The sequence below is a fragment of the Rhinoraja longicauda genome, chromosome 25 (genome assembly GCF_053455715.1).
Source record: "Rhinoraja longicauda isolate Sanriku21f chromosome 25, sRhiLon1.1, whole genome shotgun sequence".
NCBI lineage: Eukaryota > Metazoa > Chordata > Chondrichthyes > Rajiformes > Arhynchobatidae > Rhinoraja > Rhinoraja longicauda.
The window spans coordinates 8,119,454-8,132,377 of record NC_135977.1 but is presented as its reverse complement, the minus strand read 5'-3'; the positions used below and the strand labels follow the sequence as shown (position 1 = coordinate 8,132,377).

Below are 12,924 nucleotides of genomic sequence, written 5' to 3'. Positions count from 1 at the left end.
GCTGCACTGCTCTATATTCTAAAGATGACTTGACTGTAACAGGGCCTTGTTACAGACCATTCACAATCTTTACAAAGAAATCTCTGAACATCAAAATTTATATTCTAAATTTTATTATTTTACCAATGAAACTTTTAACATCCACAGAGCACAACATGATCGGCAGCTGACTTTAGTCAATGGTGGAGAGGAAGGCCTGCACAGACTGAACATGTATAGGAAATCTAGCCAGACACTGTTCACATTTCAAAGTACAGGGCATGGGAAGCTTACAGTAAAAGTGAGTCCAATAAATGTGAGAAATTCTTCATATCCAACATTCAGCATAGTTTGTAAGAAGGAACTGCAGATGCTGGTTTAAATGGAAGATAGACACAAAAAAGCCGGAGTAACTCAGCAGGACAGACAGCTCAAGGGGAAAAGGAATAGGTGACATTTTGTGCTGGGGCCCTTCTTCAGACTGAGAGTCGGGGGGGGAAAGAGAAATGAGAGATATCGACTGCACAGAATAAATGAATGAAAGATATGCAAAAAGGAACGTAGGTCAAGGAAAGGTGGAGCCCACAATGGTCCATTGTTGGTTGTGGGGTAGGTGATAACGAGTCGTACAGACAGTGAAACTCAACAGGAAGACAGAGATAGGTGATAGGCGTTTCAGGTGAGGGAGGGACAGAGAGAGAGGGGGGCGGTTGCAAGGATTACTTGGTTAGAGAAATTATTCGTAGCTTAGTGCTATATGTAGGCTTCAAAGTTAAAAATAAATGGTGCCATAAAAAGTGATGTCCCCTGGCTTGTGGTGAGAGGAATAATGGTCCTAACTTGAAATCCTATACGAACGCTGCTTGTAATATTAGCCAGACTTCACAGTAAACGAGGTAGAAAATGATCAACAATTTCCACAAGTTTGACGGTGGAACAAAATTACGGCTGGAGTTTTGCACACACACTATAAATGGAGCTGAGGAACGTTGGTACAATGAGGGAGTGACTGGTGCAAAATGCCACACTCTTTTGCTAATTCTTCAGTGATTTCCTCTGCTATCTCATTGTTTCCTCGGCCACTGACGATGTATTCAAGAGAGTCAGATTTAGCTCATGGAGCCAAAGGAATCAAGGGATATGGGGAGAAAGCAGGAACGGGGCACTGATTTTGGATGATCAGCCATGATCATATTGAATGGTGATGCGGGCTCGAAGGGCCGAATGGCCTACTCCTGCGCCTATTTTCTATGTAATAGAGTCAAACAGCATGGAAACAGGCCCATCAGCACATGCTGGCCAAGATGCCCCATCTACACTAGTCCCACCTGCCCGTGTTTGGCCCATACCCTTCTAAACCTTTCCCATCTGTGTACCTGTCCAAATGTCTTTTAAATATTATTATTGTACCTGCCTCAACTACCTCCTGTTCTATATACCCACCGCCCTCTGAGTGAAAAGGTTGCCTCTCAGATTGCTGGTAGACCTGTTGCATCATCGTGCCAGAGATCCAGGTTCGATCCTAACCTCAGGTGCTGTCTTGTGTGGGTTTTGCATGTTCTTCCTGTTAACCACACAGGTTTAATCCCGGTGCTCATTTCCTCTTGCATTCCAAGACGTGTGGGTTTGTAGGTTAAATTCGCCTCTGTAAAAATTGCCCCTTGCGTGCAGGGAGCGGATAACAGAAAGTGGGATAACATAGAACTAGTGTGAATAGATCGATGGTCAGTGTGGGTTTGGTGGGCCGAATGGCCAGTTTCAGTGCTGTAACTCTAAACTAAACTAAATTAAATCTCACCCACTGTCCTCAAAGCTAAAAGACAGCACAGTGACACAGCAGTAGAGTTGCTGCCTTACAGCGCCAACGATCTGGGGTTTGATCCCGACTGAGGGGGCTGTTTGAACAGAGTTAGCACATTCTCCCTGTGGCTCCATGGATTGCTCCAGTTTCCTCCCACATTCCAAAGATGTGCAGGTTGTAGGTTAAGTGGCTTTGTAGATTATCACTGGTGTGTTGGATAGAACTAGTGTACAGGTGATCGTCGGTCGCCACGGACTCAGTGGGCTGAAGGGCCTTGTTTCCACATTGTATCTCTAAATTAAATTAAACTAAACTAAAGTTCTCTTGTTTTTGATTCCTCTACTCTGGGTAAAAGACTATGTGCAGTCACCCTATCTATTCCCCTCTTGCTTTTATACATCTCCAAAGGATGTTTCTCCACAGAGTTACCCGTATCAGGTGAATGGTATTGCAACAGATAGTGTGTCTATGTTGAAGGCTTGACTTTGCTGTAGAGGCCTAGTCCAAACAAAGAGTTCAGCCATTTTTATTTCCTTCAACTCTTTGACGATCCTCATCAATGGAGTGTGACCAGCGGAGTTGAATGTAGAAAGACATTCGATGCCTGCAACTGTACAACGACTAAAGCCAGCATATGCAGGAGAGGAGCAGGGCAATAAATTAAAATATTTTTTACAATGTTCATGTAATTATGCCCATTCATTCAGGCCTATTTTTTCACATCATTAAATGTGCCCATCAGGCTCCAATAACGTAATCGGCACCTTGAAACAAATGTAACTCTGGTCTGATCGGAGAAGGTACCACTGTTCATAGCAGGTAGAGACCAAATGACATCTGCTGGTTCAAAGAGACCACACAACAGTAGTCGAACATAAAACACTAGTGTAACTCAGTGGGTCAGGCAGCATCAGGGTGACACGGTGGTGCAGCGGTAGAGGTGCGGCCTTACAACGCCAGAGGCCCGGGTTCGATCCTGACTACGGGGGCTGTCTGTACAGAGTTTGTACGTTCTCCCCCAGCGACCTGCGTGGGTTTTCTCTGCAATCTCTGGTTTCCTCCCACATTCCATAGATGTACAGGTTTGTAGGTTAATTGGCTGGGTATAATTGTAAATTGTCCCCAGTGTGTGCAGGATAGTGTGGGGATAGCTGGTCGGCGCAGACTCGGTGGGCCAAAGGGCCTGTTTCCGCGCTGTAACTAAACTAAACTAATCTGGAGGCAGTCCCCGGGACACAGAGGCGGTCGGTCGGCCGAGGAGAGGGGCTTCCCTGGATCGGAGGTGGTCCAGCTCTTCCAACACGCGGACTGCACTTTGTACTTTGGACTGTTTGTGTTTTCTGTGGGTTTTTTTTTACAAACGGGGCTAAAATTGTGGTGACTGTGCATTTGTGGGTTGTGCAAAATAATTTCACTGTGCTGTGCATGCATGACAATAAAGAGCCATTGAACCATCTCTGGTACACGTGACAATAAACTAAATTCAACTCTTCTATGACATGCTGCTCCAAGATTTGACACCATGTCACACAAGGAATTAATAGGATTGGTGACAAAAGGTTGTTCCTTAAAATTGACATAATTGACCAATATTTTAACCATCCATTGTGATATTACCTTGATTAAATATCAATTAATGTTTAATACTGCTAAGACTCTTTGATTCCCTTTATCATGTATCTGTACGCTGTGGAAGGCTTGACTGTAATTGTGTGTAGTCTATCCACTGACTACTTAGCACGCAACAAAAGCTTTTCACTGTACTTTGGTACACGTGACAATAAACTAAACTGAACTAAACTGGAGGATATGGATAGGGTGATGTTTCGGGTCGGGACCCTCCTTCAGTCTGAAGAGTGGTCACGACTCGAAACATGGCCTGTCCGTGACTTCCAGAGATGCTGCTGCCTGACCCGCGGAGTTACTCCGGCACTTTGTGTTCTGTGCAAGATTCCAGCATCTGCAGTTCCTTGTATCTCCACACAGCAGGGGTTCCAGACCCAGAGGGGAAAGTTCATATCTCCTAAATTGCAGCGATCTCAGGAATACACACATTCAGCAGCAATGACCAAACAGGCAAGAAGGAAATGAGAATAAGGAGCTGGGTTGTAGTTCCTGATGATGTGATTTCCCACGATGGATTTGGTACCTAAATGATTGCATCCACACAATATTACCAACGGCTCAGATCGGAGTTCAACTCCACATTAAAAATAAAGGTTGATTGTTCTTCACGTTCTTTTGAGCTATGAGTAACAATTATAGTTTGTGCTTTGATGAGCCTCCACAGTAGAACGAGACGTTTTTTCACTTCCGTGTTGTTTTTGGTGATGGGTGTAGGACAGGTTTCAGCTCCAGCTCCAGGCTTGTGCTTTCACCGTGAGCTCTGGTGGTCTTCGTGGCCACGGTTCTCTCTGCGGTCATTGCTGTGTTCGGGCCGTCTCTGGCCGGACTCCCGGCGTCGGCGCCCGTCACCCAAACCTTGGGACTCGGAGACCTGGAGGGATGGTTCTTGCTGCTACTGGAGAACGGACTTGCTTCGTCCAGCTTGGGGACGACTGGTCCATCCCGGAGAGGTGAGCGGGAGAGTTTTGGAGACAGGCGGGGATGCTGGGCACCACTGCCGTCGTGTGGCTGCAAAGCCTGGCTCCCGGGCCTCACCGTGCAAGTGGCAGAGGCAACGTTGGCGAGGCCCTGGCCTTTCGCCTGAGCTGCCGAATGCCTTAGACCGGCTGAGGCTGAAGGTGAAGACACTTCATGAAGGTCACCCTCAGGGCTCAGGCTATCTCCCACCGTGGCTCTGGCCCCCATCTCTTTGAGGGGCCGGGCTTTCGACAACGGGCCCCCCCTTGGCGATGGGCTGCGGCTTTTGCTCTTGTGCTTGGAGCCCACCCGGAGGTTGAGGCCTTGCAGCGACCTGGCGATGGGGATGACCGGGCTCTTACTCCGGCTCCTGCTCCTCCTCTTCTTCATTTTGCCCGGGCTCGGGCTCCTGGATTTAGGACGGATCAGCTTCAGGGTGCTCATCTCCTCTGCATCCGAGCTGGAATCAGAGGTGTCCGACTTGCCGGAGTCTAAGTTGGATGAGGGAAGGATAATCTGGAGGGAGAGAGAGAGTAAGAGCAAAAAGAGAAATCCACATTGAGTTTGCCATCACGTGATACCTGCAGAACCCCTTTCCCCTCACGCCCCCTTCTTATTTTGAGCAAAATCTGGTTGCTCGTCTGACTCTCTGCTGCCACCATTTGAGATATAATTCATAGCAAGATCAAGGTCTCCCATACTCCCCCCCCATCACTGGTCTGCAGAGCGCTCTCCGACCCAAATATTTTAGGAGAAAGTACAGGACATCTATTTTTATGCCCCTTATTTTTGAATACTAAAATTTATCATTGAGGTCTAAACAGCATAAAGTGATCATATGTACGTCTAACTTTTCAGTGTCTTGCAAGCTCCAATTCTAACAACACTCTCAGCCCAAGCCATGACTCTTACAGGGATTTGCTATTCTAGATTCTTCCTCTGGCTGAGATGTGTGGAACCAGGGGTTACAGTCTCAAAAGGAGGGAGAGATAGATCAGCCATGATTGAATGGGGCAGTAGACTTGAAGGACCAGATGGCCTAACTCTCCCTGGCCTAACTGGCCATGTTCATGAACATGCACATAAGTGACAGATAAGAAGAAACGTCTTCACCCACAGAGTTGTGAACCTTGTAGAGTTGTGTGGGATGAGTTTATTCATGGCATAATTAAATGTTTTGGTGTATGAAGGGAATCAAGGTACATGGGGTTTCGTTTTAGATTTAGAGATATCGTGTGGAAATAGGCCCTTTGGCCCACCTAGTCCACGCCAACCATTGATCACCCCTTCCCACTAGTTCTATGTTATCCCACTTTCGCATCCACTCCCGACACACCGGGAAAAAAAACTGCAGATGCTGGTTGAAATCGAAGGTAGACACAAAATGCTGGAGTAACTCGGCGGGTCAGGCAGCATCTGGGGAGAGAAGGAATGGGTGACGTTTCAGGTCGAGACCCTTCTTCAGACTGATGTCAGGGGAAGGGGCAGGTCCATATAAGATTATTAAGGGGTTGGACACGTTAGAGGCAGGAAACATGATCCCAATGTTGGGGGAGTCCAGAACCAGTGGCCACAGTTTAAAAATAAGGGGTAGGCCATTTAGAACGGAGATGAAGAAAAACTTTTTCAGTCAGAGAGTTGTGGAATTCTCTGCCTCAGAAGGCAGTGGTGGCCAATTCTCTGAATGCATTCAATAGAGAGCTTGATAGAGCTCTTAAGGATAGCGGAGTCAGGGGGTATGGGGAGAAGGCAGGAACCGGGTACTGATTGAGAATGATCAGCCATGATCACATTGAATGGCGGTGCTGGCTCGAAGGGCCGAATGGCCTCCTCCTGCACCTATTGTCTATTGTCCAATCCCACTTTCCTGCCTTCTCCCCATAGTCCTCGACACCTGTTCTAATCAAGAATTTGTCCATCTCTGTCTTTAAAATATCCACTGACTTGGCCTCCACAGCCTTCTGCGGCAATGAGTTCTACAGATTAACTACCCTCTGACTCAAGAGTATCGCAGGAAGGGCGTCGACCCGAAACGTCACCCATTCCCTCTCTCCTAGATGTTGCCTGACCTGCTGAGTCACTCCAGCATTTTGTGATACCTTCGATTGGAACCAGCATCTGCAGTTCATTTTCCTACTCTGATGAAAGAGGGTTCTCCCTGTGACGGCGTGGGTTTCCTCCAGCATCCCAAAGACGCGTGGGTTTACAGGTTAATCGACCTCCGTAAATTGCCCCTTGTGTGCAGGGAGTGGATGCGAAAGTGGGATAATATCAAACTAGCATAGACAGGTTAATTGGCTTCGGTAAAATTGTAACTTGTCCCTAGTGTGCAGAATGATGTCAATGTGGGGGGTTGATCGCTAGTCGGCGTGGACTCGATGGGTCGAAGGGCCCATCTCCACTATCTCTATCTCTAAACTAAAGTAAAGCATTAAGAATGATCTATTGATTGCGATATCGGGGGTTTCTGATGCTCACAGAGGAATGAAGGGAGGAAGAGCTGGAAACGTCAGGGGAGGGAGAAAATTCAATTTCGCAAGTAGGTTTTTCCTTTGCATTTGCTCAGGATTTCTGCATTTCCAAATAGAAGGTGGCAAGTGAGTCACTGGCTTGCTTTACGTTATTTGCCACATTCCACTACTGGTCTGGAGAATCAAGGAAGCTTTCACACAGCAGAGCGAGGAGGAGGATCACCATTCCAGTTTCACTACAGCATAGGTATAGCAAGTGCTTCGACACCAAGCTGCCTCGGTGGTTGCAGGATGATCGATGCCAATCACAAAACAGCATCCAGCAGATACACAAACCAGTGCATTTGTCTGCATGCATTGTGAGGCTGACTTGTGAAATAGGTTCTTGCAAATCGTAACGCAAGCACATGCAGCGTGGACAAGTGGTGCAAGTGGGGGGGTGGGGGCAGTTCTTGGACTGATTGTTCTGACCTGGAATGGCTCGGTAACTCCCACAATGGTGTTGGAATTGTTGCTGTAGTAACACAGGATATACTCGCCGGTACCTTTGGGTAAGGAATCCTCACTGAACATGACCTGCAGAGAAACGGAAGATATTCTACAACAGATAATGGCATGGAATTCGACAGTCTTCAGTTTGCTGGTCCGTTGCTCTACGTTTTCAGTTTCCCAGAAGAAGTATCTCTGACCTTTTCCGTCGCTGTTTATACGGGCAAAGACTGGGATTGCAAGTGTTTAGTTTAGTTTAGAGGTACAGCGCAGAAACAGGCCCTTCGGCCCACCGAGTCCGCACCCACCAGCGATCCCCGCACATTAACATTATCCTACACACACTGGGGACAAGTTTTCCATTTATACCAATTCCAATTAACCTACAAACCTGGACGTCTTTGGAGTGTGGGAGGAAACCGAAGGTCTCGGAGAAAACCCACGCAGTCACGGGGAGAACGTACAAACTCAGTACAGACAGCACTCGTAGTCGGGTTCGAAGTCTATGAAGTGTCATAAGGCTGTATGCCCAGGTTTCCTCCCACACTCCAAAGACGTACAAGTTTGTAGGTTGATTGGCTTTGGTAAAATTGTAAATTTTCCCTAGTGTGTAGGATAGTGCTAGTGTACGAGGTGATCGATGGTCGGCGCGGACTCGTGGGCGAAGGGCCTGTTTCCGCACTGTATCTCTAAAGTCTAAAGCCTATTCACGGTGGAGGCCTTCCCTTCCAGAACAAGCTGTGCATTCACAGCGTACAGATAGACACATGATAAAGGAAATATCGTGAATAATGTTTGGTGCAAGATAAAGTCCGGTAGAGTCCGATCGAAGATAGTCCGAGGGTCTCCAATGAGGTAGATAGTAGATCAGGACTGCTCTCTAGTCGTTGGTAGGACGGTTCAGTTACCTGATAACAGCTGGGAAGAAACTGTCCCCGAATGTGGAGGTGTGCGTTTTCACACTTCTGCACCTCTTGCCTGATGGGAGAAGAGGGAGTAGCCGGGGTGTGACTTGTCCTTGATAATGATGATTGCCTTGTGGAGTGTAAATGGAGTCAATGGAAGGGAGGTTGGTTTGTGTGCTGGATTTCCGGTGAGAACTGGCTGCATGATTACTGCAGCAGTTACCCGCAGAGCATAAACAGGTAAGTTATCCATTTCAATAAATTGATGCCAGGTTGTAAAGATGGAGTTAAGTCAAATATATTTTGATGCCTGCTAAGGAATTGTCTAGTTCAGATGTTAATTCTACTTCATCCCAACAAATTAAGAAGACCAGTCTTAGTGTATCAATCGAAGGTAGCCAATTTAATACCAAGTGATGATAATTTGGTGCAATAAGCTCTCGCCCATTTAAACTGGCGTGAGTTTGGTTTGGATCCTTATAGTCAGCAGAGAGAGAGGAGGCTTTTATCCAACATGGAAATACAGAGTTAAAGACTTGGAAATAACACGTCGTGTAAAAACACATCCGCGACAAGGTTTGCCCGAATGCAGCCAAGACCACATGCACGCATGACTGATCCTCGTTCCCGCGATCCCATTTTACTTCATCCAATATGCTTTTGTTTTGGCTCAGCCGTGGAGTGGGGGGGACTGCCGTGGGGGGGTGGGGGTGGGGAGGGGGGAATGGACAAAGGAGGACCCGGCATGGGGGGACCGCCAGGAGGGAGGGGGGGGAGAACAAAGGAGGACCTTGCACGGGGTACTTTGTAAAGCCAATGGAATGTTGGCCTTCATAACAAGAGGAGTTGAGTATAGGAGCAAAGAGGTCCTTCTGCAGTTTTACAGGGCCCTAGTGAGACCGCACCTGGAGTACTGTGTGCAGTTTTGGTCTCCAGATTTTAGGAAGGATATTCTTACTATTGAGGGCGTGCAGCGTAGGTTTACTAGGTTAATTCCCGGAATGGCGGGACTATCATATGTTGAAAGACTGGAGCGACTAGGCTTGTATGCACTGGAATTTAGAAGGATGAGAGGAGATCTTATCGAAACGTATAAGATTATTAAGGGGTTGGACACGTTAGAGGCAGGAAACATGTTCCCAATGTTCGGGGAGTCCAGAACAAGGGGCCACAGTTTAAGAATAAGGGGTAGAACTGAGATGAGGGAAAACTTTTTCAGTCAGAGAGTTGTGAATCTGTGGAATTCCCTGCCTCAGAAGGCAGCGGAGGCCAATTCTCTGAATGCATTCAAGATAGAGTTAGATAGTGCTCTTAAGGATAGCGGAGTCAGGGGGTATGGGGAGAAGGCAGGAACGGGGTACTGATTGAGAATGATCAGCCATGATCACATTGAATGGCGGTGCTGGCTCGAAGGGCCGATTGGCCTTCTCCTGCACCTATTGTCTATTGCCGGCGCCCTTTACGTGACGAGTCTTTGCATACCTTGGGCATGCAAGCAAAGAATTTCACTGTGACTTGGAAGATGAGAAAATAAAGCATTCATTCGTTCATTCACAACCACAGCCTTGCAAGGCGCTTGAGTCTCCACATTGATCTTGCTTGGACAGCCCCACTTGGATTGGAACCAACGGACGGAGGTAGGAAGGATGTTCCACACGCACCCCCACCACTCCGTTTCCCAGGGCTACAATCATCGTCTGCCAACCTGCTTGGCAATAGTTACCTGGTAACACTGCTTGTCTGAATCAGCATCCTCGTGCTTTGCCCAGACGTACGTCACGTAGTCCTTGTGATGTTTAAAGCCGACCTGTGAAGGTGGTTGGGAAAGAGAAGCAAAAGAGGACTGTTGTTTAAAGCTGGTAGTCTTTCCGATATCTCTGCTCGTGACCGAGCCAAGTGCTATATTGAATCCATACCTTGAACCAACAGCTTGATCCTCGTGTAGGAAGGAACTGCAGATGCTGGTTTAAACCGAACATAGACACAAAATGCTGGAGTAACTCAGCGGGGTCAAGCAGCATCTCTGGAGAAAAGGAATAGATGAAGTTTCAGATCGAGACCCTTCATCAGACTGAAGTTTGTACAGGGTAATAACCCTGAAGACTGAAGAAGGGTCCCGACCCGAAACGTCACCTATCCATGTTCTCCAGAGATGCTGTTTTACTCCAGCACTTTTGATGTTAGACTTGAGATACAGAGTGGAAACAGGCCCTTCGGCCCACCGGGTCCGTGACGACCCATGATCACACCGTACACCAACACTATCCTACACACCAGGGACAATTTACAGTTTACAGAAGCCAACCAACCTACAAAACCGTACGGTCCTTCGAGTGTGGTAGGAATCTGGAGCACCCGGAGAAAACCCACGCGGTCACGGGGAGAACGTACAAACTCTGTGCACGCAGCACCCGTAGTCGGAATCGAATCCGGGTCTCCAGCGCTGTGAGGCAGCAACTATGCCGCTGCACCGCCATGCCCCACCCACCCCTGCATCCTTTTGTGTAAGGAATGTCTGGATAAGGAATTCAGGCAACTGACACAGTGGCGATTTCCCTGCATAATCCTCGGCTCCTGCACACGACCTTGGATTCTAGGTACGTGAGGGAGGTATGTCCAATGCTCTTCGTTCAGTCTTGCTCCTCACACACCTCGTGAGCCCCGAGGATATTGATTTGAACGTCGTCCAGCAAAGGGGATAGCAGAGCGTGGCTGGGCTTTGATTTCCGATCATGCACACTGACCCAGCGTCGTGCTGTGAAGGGCTTACCCTGTACAAGCCAAGCCAGTCCCACGAACTCTTGGCAAACGAGCTTGCCATCGTGTAGCGGACCACGGCGTCCGACGGCTTGTTCCACTCGTCCTCCACCTGCAGCTGAATCAACGGAGTCTGGAATTTCTGGGAAAACTGCAGGGGAAAAAAATAAGAAGGTCCCAGAGCTCAAAGTACAAAGAGTTTAGACCAACACCAATCATCAGACCAGAGGAGATTTAGACCATTCGGCCCATTGAGTCTGCTCTGCCATTCCATTGTGGTTAAAGGGCCACCTCTTCCTGTGCCACCTGGCTCGAAGGGCCGAATGGCCTCCTCCTGCACCAATTGTCTATTAATCTATCATTTCCTCTCATCCCCACTCCCCTCCTTTCTCCCTGTAAACTTTGACACACACAGTGTCGTAGCGGTAGAGTTGCCACTGACTGCACCAGAGACCCAGGTTCGATCCTGACTACTGATGCTGCCTGTATGGAGTTTGTACGTTCCCCCTGTGACCACATGGGTTTTTCTCCAGGTGCTCCGGTTTCCTCCCACACTCCAAAGACATACAGGTTTGTAGGTTAAATGGTTTCGGTAAACTGTAAATTGTCCCTAGTGTGTATGCTAGTGCTAGTGTACGTGTGGTTGCTGGTCAGCGCGGTCTCGGTGGGTTGAAGGGCCTGTTTCTGCTCTTTATCTCTAAACTAAAACTAAACACCCGGGGGAAACTCACACGGGTCACAGGGGGAGAACGTACAAACTCCTCACAGACAGCACCCGTAGTCGGGATCGAACCCTGGCCTCTGGCGCTGTGAGGCAGCAGCTCGACCAGCTGCACCACTGTGCATGGATAACCTCATTCCGGTCCCATCTCGGTGAGTACAAGGAAGAGGTGGCACAGTGGCATAGCGGTAGAACTACAGTCTCACAGCGCCAGAGACCCAGGTCTCCACCTACACTCCAAAGGCGTACAGGTTTGTAGGTTCATTGGCCTGGTATAAATGTAAAAATTGTCCCTAGTGTGTGTAGGGGTCACGTTAATGTGCGAGGATCGCTGGTTGGCGCGTCGGTGGGACGAAGGGCCGGCTTCCGCGCTGTATCACTAAACTAAACTAAGTATAGTTAGATGTCAGCAGAATGACTATTATTTCCATCCCATCTCAAAGACAGATAAATTTGTGCAAGTTTAGTTTAGTTTGGAGATACAGCACGGAAACAGGCCCTTCGGCCCACCGAGTCCGCACCGACCAATGATCCCCGCTCATTAACACTATCCTACACGATGCTACACATTAGGGACAATTTACACATACATTTATACATCCATTGTGAGGCCAATGTACCATTGAGTCCAAAGAAGGGTCTCAATCCGTCACCTATCCATGTTCTCCAGAGATGCTGCCTGACTTGCTGAGTTACTCCAGCGCTTTGTGCCCTCGAATGTACCATTTGTCTTTCATTTGATAAATCTACACATTAGCTTTCAGTGGCTTGTGGACATTAGCATAAATTTTTAATGAATTTATATAGTTAAAACCATTCCTCATTGCTGTATTTTTTCTCCCAACAATAACCGCATGTATTTATACATTCACCTCGATTTACTGCATTGACATCCACTCAATTTGCTTATCCAACTCTTAATCTAGTTTAATTTAGAGATACAGCGCAGAAACAAGCCCTTTGACCAACCGAGTCCCACCGACCAGCGAACACCCCCGTACACGAGCACTATCCTACACACTAGGGACAATTTACAATTTTACCAAGCTAAATAACCTGTGGAAGGAAACTGAAGCTCCTGGAGAAAACCCACACAGGTCACACGGAGAATGTACAAACTCCGTACAGACAGCGCCCGTAGTCTGGGTCGAACCCGGGTCTCCGGCGCTGTAAGGCAACAACTCTACCGCTGCGCCACCGTGCAGCCCTCTTGAAGTC

At 47.9% G+C, this 12,924-nt stretch overlaps 1 protein-coding gene across 2 annotated transcripts in view; it reads right to left on the bottom strand.

Annotated features, from left to right (window-relative positions):
• Positions 1–109: 109 nt before the first annotated feature.
• inpp5jb (inositol polyphosphate-5-phosphatase Jb) overlaps positions 110–12,924 on the bottom strand; it is a 69,790-nt gene continuing 56,975 nt past the window's right edge. Inside the window, exons 10-13 of one of the 2 annotated variants that reach the window (XM_078421887.1) lie at positions 10,999–11,136; positions 9,952–10,035; positions 7,306–7,410; positions 110–4,879 (exon numbers count right to left, since the gene is read on the bottom strand). In XM_078421887.1, the coding sequence (XP_078278013.1) occupies positions 4,088–4,879; positions 7,306–7,410; positions 9,952–10,035; positions 10,999–11,136 (1,119 nt within the window). In that variant the 3' untranslated portion in view covers positions 110–4,087. The remainder of the gene's footprint in view (positions 4,880–7,305; positions 7,411–9,951; positions 10,036–10,998; positions 11,137–12,924) is intronic. The other variant, XM_078421888.1, reaches the window with a different exon arrangement.